A 12796-nucleotide genomic window follows, 5' to 3' on the forward strand; every position below is an offset into this window, starting at 1 on the left:
CTAGTTTATAGGTTATGGTTACAAACTTTAACAGAAAATCCAACATTCTGACATGATGGTCTCCACCCTTGCACCACCACGGATCCCTTTTATTATTTTATCCCCAAGGTCACCATATTTTGAAATATTTTGATATCAAGTAAAACTCATTCGCTAAGCTAATTTTCTTCATTTTTCATAGATTAAATGTGTAGTATTCAAACAGAGGTGATATAATCTCAGCTAAAATAAAAGAAACTTGACCTTTTACCTACCCTACATGGACTCACTACAGGGAAAAGTACATTTTCATTAGGAAATCTACCTTTTAGTTTCCAGTGCTACTTTCTCAGAATCCAAGAACTGAGATGGCAGGTGCTGGATGGCAGCTCCTGTATTAAGTCAAGAGAGGATACTAAGGTAGCCAGCCCATCTTAATGTTACACTGTAAGTTAGCCCATTTGTTTACACATTTCTCTGACACAGGAAACTGTGTAAAGGAGTTCAACGCTACAGTGAACTGACATGGTGCAGGGTCTATTCAAGTTTCTAAACTGACAGCACAAAAATTCAATTGTTTTTTCTAGGATGAACTAGAACAGAGTAGTGAGAAGAAAATACAATCTGTGGAGTTTTAGATCACTTCCCCTTTGTGTGTCAACTTAGATCTGAGTGCAGAGGGCAAGTCATTCATCTTTGCACCCTGAGCAGAAACTTCAGTGGATACTCACAGAAGACACCTGTGTCTATGAATATGTGAATGGATGGAAGGACAGTGGTCCTCAGAACCTTCAAGACATCTTCCCAGACCCTGATTTGAGCTCTCTTAGAAGATGGGAATTAGGAAAAGGGAATGTACACCAGGAAACATTACCTTAGAAACCTGGAAGGGATGAAAAACTAATGCAGCCAGAATTCTCTTTACCTTTGGAAAGTTCCTCATGCCAGTGACTAACTCTACATTCTTAACACCTAATGTGGAATAACAAATCTATATGTAAAAATTTTCACCAAATGCTTAAGACACACTCTACAATTTTAAGAGACTCTTCTTTTTTTTAGTGTTTATTTATTTTTGGGAAGAGAGCCACAGAGAGAGTGAGTGCAAGCGGGGGAGGGGCAGAAAGAGAGGGGAACAGAGGATCTAAAGCAGGCTCCACGCTGACAGTAGAGAGACCAATGTGGGACTCGAACTCACAAACTGTGAGATCATGACCTGAGCCAAGGTCATACACTCAACTGACTGAGCCACCCAGGTGCCCCCAATTTTAAGAGACTCTTAATAATAGAGAACAAACTGAGGGTTGATGGAGGGAGGTGGGAGGGGATGGGCTAGATAGGTATTAAAGAGGGTATTTGTGATGAGCACTGGGTGTTGTATGTAAGTGATGAATCACTGAATTCTACTCCTAAAACCAATATTGCATGGTATGCAAACTAAAATTTAAATAAAAAAATAAAATAAGAGCATGCACATGAACATCTTAAATGTAGCATAATTATTTGAGAAAAAAGAGGTAGTAACAAGGGGGTCAGAATTTCTTTATTCTCATCCTACAAAAATCATGTAAACAATAGCACAGAGCTCTCCTTATTCCCAAGTTCAAAATCATCATTACATGGTAACCCTATATTTAAAATAAACAGTCAGGGAAAATAAAACCAGTTATCAGGCAAACACAGCAGTTTTGGATGTCTTGTATGGGAAACTTTCTCCTTTGGAGGTTCAGTAGATCTGTGTGGGAATCTGATGATGGGGGACAAAGGACACTCTGTCATAGGCGCAGAGAACAGCGGTGGCTCAGTGGATTTTAGTAGTTTGTTCCAATAAGTATTCATTCGGACCCCCTTCCAGCCCCCAAACAAGAACAGGATTATATATTTGAACTCAAGTGCCAGCAATGGCTGGTCTTTCCCTTACCTCCAAAAACAACGGATTGGAGCAGATCCACAAGCCTGAAAGAAGAAAGTACAGGACTTCTAAACTTTACTTATCATTAAAGCAGACATACTAGGATTCAGGTTTTCCTTACATCAGAAAAAAGCCATAAACATGCAGCCACACAGATTGGAAAAGACCAAAACAAAACAAAACAAAACAAAACAAAACCAAACAAAAAAAAAAAAAAAAAAAAAAAAAAAAAAAAAAAAAAAAAAACAACCCCCCCCCCAAAAAAAAAAAAAACAGGCGAGAATCTATACAACTGCTTCTCTTCCTGTTGAAGTTTTTAAGAACGCAACCCAGCTAATTTTTGCTCCATCATATTCTTGCAGTGGGACAGCTTAATCAGTATTTGGTTTCCAAAGCAATAAATATTGGTTAAACACCTGGCAAGGCAATCATGAAGCCTGGTTAGATCTCCTTTCAATCTCCCCTTTGAGTACCAATTTGGGTCTGCCTGCCCTTAATGTCACTTCAACCAGCAAGAAAAGAAATAATTCTCTCAGAGATATTTTAATGCACCCCACTGATAACGTCATTCATTATGAAGAATAACTTATAGTAGGAACTTGGTAGAGAACAACAGTGTCAGAGCCTTTGCTCAGTCAGGTGTCTGCCAGAGATGATAGAGTAAGTTTCCTTTCACAAAGAACTTCTGGAGGTTGAGATGATGGTATTCCCTAACCTCTGGGCATCTGTTAGTCCATTGGAAAAATGGGCTAAAATATGCAAAGCAACTAGCACAGTATGTTATTACATACAGTAATACATACAGGAGGTGCTCCATAAATGTTTCCTGGTCAACTATAAAGACTGAAATTTATTGAGTACCAACTATGTGCCAGACCCCACGAACACTTCTTTATATACACTATTCCCTAATAAGTGCTAATAGCCCATTTTCTAGATGAGTTAAATAAGGCTCAAATATTAAATTTATTTAGAGAATTAGCAAGATACATGGCTAACACTGGAACCTAATTTGTCTGATTTAAAATCTCAAATTTTTTCCATGACTCCACATTGCTTCCTTAAACCGTTACTTCATTTCAGTGAGCTAGACAGAAAGTGTAAAGCAAGTGAGCTATATTAACAACATAAGAATTCTAAACTAAAAATACCATTTCATGCCTCAATAGATGAAAGGGAAGGTAAACAACATGAAGGAAACAATAAGCCCCCAATAAAAGAGAATAAAAAGGTGCAGTTAAATGTCTTAGAACAGACACACGTTAATTAGAAGTCTGATTTTTTCCCTCTTTTTATAGAGGGCATTCCTCCTGCCTCAAAAAATGGACATTAGTTCTCTTTACATTCCCTTTGATTAAACTGTCCCAATCCCCGAATGTACTGGGACAGAGTGGGCAGGTCTTCTTCTTTGAAGGCCCTCAAAAGAGTGAGGCACTCAGGTAGATGGCCAAGTCACTAAGCCCGTTCATCAATAAGAGTTGAGTCTTAGAGTCTATGTTCTGGAATATTAGGCTGGGTGGTCTTACCTGGATTTAATGATTTCTCTACCACATGAACCTTCCTATACTGCTCCTGTATTGTTTTAAAGAACTGTTCACTTAGTCTTGGAGCTGGGTAAGAGGAAATGATATGGAGACAGAAAAAAGAAATGAAATATAACTATGAATGCTTAAACAAAGCTCAGAATGGGTTGGGAAGGAAAGAGAAGACTTTAGCATCAGTAGAAATAAAGCCAGACACCTTGGATTTAGGGAGATGTTTAAAAATCTTAGTACTATGGTAAAGAACTTCATTAATGACAAGTGGCTGCTGTCAGGTGCCAAATTCTGAATAAAAAGAGTTGCAGACATTGGCCACAGCCCCATATTTTCCTGCCAATACTGACACCAGGAGTTTGGACCATCTACCAAAATTCCTTACTACTAGGATTGGACCTCCAATAGCGTTTTCTGACAGTTGACTATAAACTAGAACTTCAACAGTAATAGGTTAGAACTATTTTAGAAATATGAATAAGTGCTTTGTGATTAAACTCTACTCTCAAAACAGAATCGACTTTTATTGAAACCTCTGAAAGACATTATTATTTGTTTGCCACCAGCTTTAAATGGATACAACTGTAAATAAATGATTTTAAACAGAGCCCCTGATAAAGCCTAAACCTAATCATTTCCTATAATTCCAGTTTTATTAGGGTGTTATGTGCTTGCAAACAGACACACTTAAAGAACATATATTTATATACATATAAAATATAGATGATATGGGAGTTTCTGACAAATGATTTGTTAATGAAAATTTATTAACTATGTAATCATTGAATACCAGAGAAACTTTAATATATACAAATCGTGTGAGTTCTCCGTTCCTAAACTTTGGTTATATGAATATGCCTCAAGCACCAGAGAACAAACAATAATTCTAATTTGAAAAGAAAAAAAATCCCAAGAAGCAAAAAAAGCCTTCAACTCCCTTTGTTCTTTTCTTTTTAAAACGCCATTTGGGGAAACTCTTTTATTCTACATTTCCTTCCATCTTGGTCAGTTTCCAAAAAACAGTATTAATAAAAATTGAACAGGGAAAAAAGTATAGACAAACCATTTTAGATAAAGGTGATGTCTCAAAAGAACTATATCTGGAAATTATTCTGTCTTAAATACAAAATCGTTTTGACCTAGGAGATTTACATTATGTAACATGTATAAAAAAATCCTCAACTCTTAATTTTCAAAATTCAAAAACTCAGGCAACACAATCTTAACAAGAGTTGGGGGTGAAAGGCTTACAGGGAGATCTTTAGCAAACCCAGTTAAAAAAGTTCTTGGTTTTCAACTTCTTCCCTGGCATCTGCTAGCTGCAGAGGCAATGTGCATAATATATAGGCATCAAAAGAGACCTGATGGACTGAGCACAGCCCTTCATGGGATTTCACAGGAAATCTGATGGGCAAAAGAAAGAAAAGCTGAAGAATGAAGACTGAAATAGAAAAAAATGGAAACAAAATATATCTAAGCATATGTAAGTTAGGATGGAGGGGGCTTACATGTACAAACTGACAACTGCATATGTGTGGAAGGGACTGCATCCTTGCCCACAAACTGGATTATATACACATTTATATTAAATTAAGTCAGTTCGTATATTACACCTGACAATTCAAACAGGATGTTTCTGGTGAGAGGTGGAAGGAGGTTCTATTTACTCAGTTCCTCAGGCCCCAGTCCTCTGTCCTGGCTGGCTGGTGGTCTCTGTACAGGACTCCACGGCATGGTATATGAATGGATAAAGCTTGATGTCTGGTCCGGGGGTCGAACAGTTTCTGCATTCTTCGTTGTAATACCGTAGCAAGAGCTTATACACTTCTCCTGGAAAGTAAAGGCCAGACCAAAACCCCCATTAAGGTACAAAGGTGGATAAAACTACTAAAGAGCACTCTAGTTTTCTCTTAATCTAAAAAACATATGCTCATTTTTGGCTTTTGAAAATAGAGTATGAATTTCATATGCCTGGAAGGCTTTCCTGACATAAAGTTAAAAAAACAACAACACATAAGTACCTTAAAGAAACTACTTATTAGTTCATGATTACAACAGGCTATACATGGTACAGGTGTATGTGGTGTATTGGCCACTTATCATTTTGGGAGTTTGTGGCAACTTTACTTCTACATTCAGTTCCCAGGGTAGCAAGGCCTTTCAGGCCCAGCTGAAATACAGAAATGAGCATGCTGTTATGTCTGATAAATATGACTCAGAGTGAGACCTCTTAGACCTAGACTTACCTTCCTACAGTATCCCTCTTTTAGTTTTCTATATGCATAAAAGTAAAAATGGATACTAAGCACCGGTTTCTTGGCCTTATTTTAATAAGCTGACATACTCATTCAAGATTGCAGATGAAACTTTGCCAGAAAAGGATTCTGCAGACGTTGCCCATCTAAGACTTTGTCTGCCTTTCTCAAAGTCATACTTTTATTTTTTCTTATCCACTTATCCTGGATGGTGGACAATCTATCTAGACACCAAGTGTCAAGACTATCTCCTACTTACCAACGGTTAGTTTCCTTTCAGTAAGGAAAGTGTGCATGTTGTAAATGTCTCTCATCAATTCTGAGTCCCCAAAGGTGAAATAAACCACATCTCGCTCAGCTACAGCAGCTGCCATTATCTGTATTAAGGCTGTAGCAAAGAGAAAAAAACACAGCTATGTTATGACACTTTCCACCAAGACACATTTAGTTCTTTCAACCAGCTAAATTATAGCTAGTGTCCCATAGCTTTATCCTGAATTAAAGATTTATAAACCTAATATAATATACACATTATTAGAAATGGCAAATACAGATGGGTATAAATCATCTATCATGTGACTTTTCAGATATGCTGCTGAGAATATCATGAAGCCACAGAATTCCCACACAAGCACCTTTGTGGGGAAATAAATAAGGGAAGGTGCATCTAAGGCAGCACAATCAAGGCACTAAGTTGGTTGTATTTTTTTTTTTCTTCTTATGTTAATCTGGAACTAAACTTTTTGTTTGCTTGCTTGATTTATTTTGTCTTATTACATAGTCACCAGTCTTTTGTATCAGATGAGTTTCTGTGAATTTTCCTGACCAATGCACTTGGGAGGTTCTAATGCTCTCATTAACCCTATAGCAAGCATTCTCAAAATGGGTTAGAGAGCACACCCTCATCCCTCCTGCACTCCCAATTACTACAGCAGAGAGGGAATGTTACTGAAAACATTGAACAGTAACTCTAGTTACTGCTGGAATGGGACATTCATTGAGAACCACTGTCCCCAGGAATCAGAGTTATAAATCACTGAGCCTGAAATATATTCCTAAAAATTAATTTCCTTTATTACCTTAATCTCAATAGACAAAACTTATTTTATTTTTCATTTAAAAAATTTTGAAGACTTTACTAATTTTAATTCCAGTATATTTAACAGATAGCATACAATATAGTGATTCATCAGTTCCATATATTATTCACTGTTCATCAAGATAAGTGTACTCTTGGGGCACCTGGGTGACTCAGTTAAGCATCCAACTCTCTTTTTAAAAATTTTTTTTAATGTTTATTTTAGAGAGAGAGAGAGAGAGAGAGCGAGCAGAGAGGAGAGGGAGACACAGAATCTGAAACAGGCTCCAGGCTCTGAGCTCTCAACACAGCTGAGCCACCCAGGCACCCCTAATCATCTAACTCTTCATATTAACTCAGGTTGTAATCTTGTGGTTATGAAATCAAGCCCCGCATTGGGATCCACTCTGAACTTGGGAGGCTGCTCGGGACTCTCTCTCTTCCATTCCCTCTACCTGTCCCTGACTCGCACTTTCTCTCAAAATAAATAAACTTTTGAAAAAAAAGAGGGAAGCCTGGGTGGCTCAGTCAGTTAAGTGTCCACCTCTTGATTTCGACTCAGGTCATGATCTCGCGGTTTGTGAGACTGAGCCCCACAGGCTGTGCTGACAGCGGCATAGCCTGCTTGGGATTCTCTCTCTCTTAAAATAAATAAACTTAAAAAAAGAAAGATAACTGTACTCTTAATCCCCTTCACCTATCTCACCCAACCTCCTCCCACTACCCCTCTGATAACAATCAGTTTATCCTCTATAATGAAGAGTCTGTTTTTTGGTTTGTCTCTTTTTTCCTCTTTGTTTTATTTCTTAAATTCCACATAAGAGTGAAATTATATTATATCTGTCTTTCTTGACTGGCTTATTTTGCTTAGCATTATACTCTATAGATCCAACCATGTTGCTGCAAATGGCAACATTTCATTCTTTTTTTTTAATGGCTGAATAATATTATAAATATATACATACATACATATACATCTTCTTTACCTAGGATACTTGGGCTGTTTCCATAGTTTGGCTATTATAAATAATGCTGCAAAAAACATAGGGATGCATATATACCTTTGAATTAGTGCTTCCGTATTTTTTGGGTAAATAACCAGTACTGTAATCACTGGATCGTAAGGTAGTTCTATTTTTAATTTTTTGAGAAACCTCCATACTGTCTTCCACAGTGCCCATACTAGTTTGCGTTCCCACCAACAGTGCTTGAGGGTTCCTTTTTCTCCACATTTTCACCAACACTTGTTTGTTTTTTATTTTAGCTGTTCAGACAGATGTGAGGTGATATCTCACTGTGGTTTTTATTTGTGTTTCCCTGATGATGGGTAATGTTGAGCATCTTTTTATGTGTCTTTTGGCCATCTGAAGGTCTTTGGAGAAACGTCAATAGACAAAATGTATTTTAGATAACAGTAAAACTGAATATAGGTATAATAAATGCTTTTCACTAGTGACATATTTTTTCCTTCATAAAAGGGGAGATGGGAATCAAACTAAAACATTTTGGAAAACAACTTCTGTAGTTTTGATTTTTGAGAGTATGTTAAAATTCTTATATTCAAAAAAAAATTAAAACAATAGGAATGGGAATGGAAAGGAGCCTATAACTATAAACAAACAAAAACAAATTAGCCTCATTTTATTTCAAAAGAATAACATAACTTCACTGAAGGGAAAAGAAAAAGGAAAGGATGGAAAAAAGAAATAACTAATCCAAGTAACTTATGAACATAATGTATGACTAATATACTGCCAGTCTTGGGCAAGGAGAAAAGAATTACAAACAAATCCCAATTCTTTTTACTAGGTTTGCTTACCATAGTAGTTCAAGCAAAACAATTTTGAAACTAGTTTTGAATATATTACAGGATTGAGCAAATGAGTAAATGTGTTGATAGTGTTGGGAGCTGGGGTCATTACCATGACAGAGGGGACACACAGACATGGAATATGGGAAGACAAAAGTAACTGTGGAGATGGATTGAAACAGAAGGCACTACCGTGTACTCACAGACTTGTAAAATACATACATTTGTGTGTGTGTGCGTGTGCATTCTTAGCCTTGTCTGCTAAAATGCTTTAAAAGAAGACACCCCAGCAGCAATGAGCACATCTAGTGCCCAGATATTGATCTCTAATACCATTCCCCTTTAATTTTTTTAATATTTATTTTTATTTTTGAGAGAGAGAGAGAGAGAGCGAGCGAGCACGCATGACTTGGGGGGGTGGATCAGAGACAGAGAGGAAGACACAGAATCTGACACAGACTCCACGTTCTGAGCTGTCAGCACAGAGCCCGATGCAGTGCTTGAAATTATGAACCACAAGATCATGACCTGAGCTGAAGTTGGATGCTTAACAGACTGAGCCAGCCAGGCACCCCTTTAAAAGAAGACAGCCCAGCAGCATTGAGCACATCTAGTGCCCAGATCTTTGTCTCTAATACCATTCCCCCTTTAAAGGAGCTGGATTCCTCAGGGAAATGCCTGATTCCATGGTTAGGACAGGATAGGTACAAGATAAGCCCAGGATATTTTGTTGTACCAGAAAGTAAAGAAAGTGATCAGGATACAGGAGTCAGATTGAAGGAGTTCCCACCAGCCAAATCTGGACAAGCTAGGCACCAAAATATTAAGTATAGTAAATAAATTGCAAACCACTGAAAAAGTATGAATTGAGTCCACATATAATAAATAGATAATATATAATAAATAAATGGAGAAAAAGAATGAGGGGCTCTTGCTCACTGGAGAACATCAAAGATTAAATGGTAAGCATGGAGGAAGTGATAGCACAGGATAATCCTCCTTTGCAACCATCATGGTAAAGATTGGATCAGGCAAAAATCAGTAAAAATACCAAATCTAATAGAAATTTTGTCTTAAAGCGTCTTCCCACAAATTGCTTATTAGCTACAAGGGAGAGGAAAAAACTCAGTATCTGTACAGTGGAGAAATCAGACAGCACCTTGACTGGGTAATCAAAAATAGCATCACCAATGGGGTCAGATGGCCATCAGGTGCCTCTATCACCTATGCAGTGCTGACTGAGAATGTATAACTTCAACCTAATTATGAGGAAACAGCAAACTCTTTATTTTTTATTCTTTAATTCTTTTATTCTTTAAATATGTCAATGTCATAAAAGACAAAGAAAGGCTATAGAAATACTCCGAATTCAAAAAGAGGCTAAAAGACATGACAACTGAAGGAAATACCTGACCCTGGACCCTGTATTGGAGGGCAAGAAGGATATAAAGGGGTTTTTACCAGGGCACCTGACAGAATTGGAACATAGATGACAGAGTAGATAAAAATATTCTATCAATGTTCATTTATGAGTTTAATAACTGTAATGTGTTTATATAAGAAAATATTTTATTCTTAGGAAACACACACTGAAGAATTTAGGAAAAGGAGCATAAAGTACATAAATAACTTAAGCGCAAATGGTTAAGAAAAATTATGCATGTGTTCATATATATAAATGTCCACATATGTACACACACACACACACACACACACACACACAGGGGTATTTATTTTTCCTTTTGTAACTTTGTATATATGAAACTATGTTCAAATAAAAAGTTTTAAGAATTATGTAAGAAGGAAAAATATATTTAAGTTGAACTAGTAAACTTGACATAGTTGAGTATTCCCAAATTTGGGAAAGAATCTAAGACTTTATAATACACGTGAGATTCTAAAACACCAAAGTATTTCCTAATTTCCAAACTAATATTTATTGAGTATCCACAACGTGAGGTGCCATTACTAGGCCTCATTAATCTTGGAGTATTGAAAGTAATTAATCTCAAATAGAGATAAGTTTTAATTAAAACTACTCAACCAATTTATGCATGTGTTAAAGCTTCGGTACACTCGATTTTAAAAGGTTCCTAATTAACCTAAACTACATATAAAAATGGAAAAATGAATTGTCATTTTCCTCTACCATGAAGTACCATGTCTTACCTTCTAGTTTGAATGAAAATTTGGCTTTAAGTATTTCCTATTTAAAAAAAGAGAGAGAGATCCAAAGAAAAACACTTTTAGTCTTATTTTCTCCTTATATACAGAAATACTAGATCACTGGTCATTTGACCCTTAAGAAAATGAAATATGAATAAAAAAACTTTCACAATTTATCTCCCTATAGAATTTATTTTAAAAATGCTGGAGCTAAGCTTGACAGAGCTACCAAAAAAAAAGGCCAGATCATGGGGCGCCTGGGTGGCTCAGTCGGTTGAGCGTCCGACTTCGGCTCAGGTCATGATCTCACAGCTCGTGAGTTTGAGCCCCATGTCGGGCTCTATGCTGTCAGCTCAGAGCATGGAGCCTGCTTCAGATTCTGTGCCTCCCTCTCTCTCTGCCCCTAACCCACTCACATTCTGTCTCTGTCTCTCTCAAAAATAAATAAACATTAAAAAAAATTAAAAAAAAAAAAGGCCAGATCTTAATAAGAGAAACCCATTCTCACCACATTTTTGGTTTCACATCCATTTCTATTTGGGTACACACTGCAATCTGAGCATGTGCCAGACAGTTTGGGACTACAGACTGGAGACCTGAGTTCAGTCCTTACCCATCTGCTAGCTATCTAGGATCTATGACTTTGGTCAACTCACTTAACTCCCTTGCCTGCATTTTTTCCCAGCTATGCTATGAAGGAGTTAGATCAGACGATCCCTAAAGACTCTTTCAGAGCGTAGAATTCCATAATCCCTGCTATAATTTTTCTCCTTGCACTGGATATTAGACTATAAATACACAAGTGAAATTTTCAGAAATATAATCTTGACTCTATATATCAGTAATCACTAACAAAAGATAATTTTAAACAGAACTGTTTTCAGACCTTATTATGTACAACATCCTCAGGAACTTTGCAAATCTAAATAATTAAGTCTCATGATTTAGGTGAATTCTCTTGCATCACAAGTTAGATGAGAATAAATCACAAATCTAATAGGGTATGTGGACTGATTCCAAGTATGATATAAAAGCATCAAATTCTAACTTCAAGCACAACTAGGTGCCAAAATAATCACTTAAATTAACCTGCAGGGAGCTGGGTTTTAATTTTCTTTTTGGCATCAATGTTAAGCTATGAAGAAAATTCAAATAAATATAAATGACATCAAAAAGCAATTCATAAGGTCCTCTTGCAACAAATGAACCAAACCAAAAATGAGTAAAATGATGGATATGCATACCACAGGTGTGGTTTGAGGCCATCAGCATGTAATATTAGTAACAACTGCTACCACCAAGTTCTTAAACATGCTGAATGGTTCTAGCGGCTTTAAAAAGCACAAACTCAAGACTTACAAGAATTAACTCAGTTAATCCTTACAAAAACTGAATAAGGTAAATGTAAGTATTACGTCCATTTTGAAAATAAGGCAATATAGGTATCAAAAGGTTTAAGCAGTTTGTCTAGGGTCACAGACCAAAAAGCAGTGGATCTGGGGGTTGAACCCTGGCAGTCTTGACTCAGACGCACTCCCTCAACCACTACTCTGCAAACCTGTCATGCCAAGTCATTCTGCTCTACTCCAAGCAACATACCATGTGCCAGTCCGAAGAATTTCCTCATGTTGTTTACATTATTTAAATGCATGCTGGCAAATAAACCAAATAGTATAGATTTGAAAGTGTTGCTGATGTTTTTCTAATGAAACCCAAGGTGTTTTTTTGTGCTCTCACACCCAGTTACACTGAAAGCTCAAGGCTTTTTGCTCACTCTTTTCAGCCAACTCTTATTCTGTAGTTGAGGTCTTGTTCTCTGGCTACTGTTTTTAATCAACATCACCGGCAACTTCCACCCTCCCCCCCACCTGAATATTACTAAAGGCCCCATCATTGATCCTTCCACCTGCTTTAAATGCACTCTCTCTTCAAGAATTCAACCATCTCTAGAATGGCAAATCCCAAATCCAGATCCAGATTCAGAATTTGTGGCCAATGAAGATTAAACAGCAAGAGTGCAGACACTGGGCTCTAGGGCATCAACCCTGGTTTGTATCCTAA

General features: G+C 37.0%; 1 protein-coding gene across 6 annotated transcripts in view; it reads right to left on the reverse strand.

The window, feature by feature from the left end:
* Positions 1-981: 981 nt before the first annotated feature.
* The window catches only part of PARG (poly(ADP-ribose) glycohydrolase), a 132339-nt gene continuing 120524 nt past the window's right edge, over positions 982-12796 (reverse strand). For all 6 annotated transcript variants that reach the window (XM_049645364.1, XM_049645361.1, XM_049645363.1 and 3 more), the window contains 2 exons: positions 5941-6069; positions 982-5256 (listed from right to left, as the gene is read on the reverse strand). In XM_049645364.1, coding sequence (XP_049501321.1) covers positions 5102-5256; positions 5941-6069 — 284 coding nt within the window. In that variant the 3' untranslated portion in view covers positions 982-5101. The remainder of the gene's footprint in view (positions 5257-5940; positions 6070-12796) is intronic.

The sequence above is a fragment of the Panthera uncia genome, chromosome D2 (assembly GCF_023721935.1).
Source record: "Panthera uncia isolate 11264 chromosome D2, Puncia_PCG_1.0, whole genome shotgun sequence".
Lineage (NCBI taxonomy): Eukaryota > Metazoa > Chordata > Mammalia > Carnivora > Felidae > Panthera > Panthera uncia.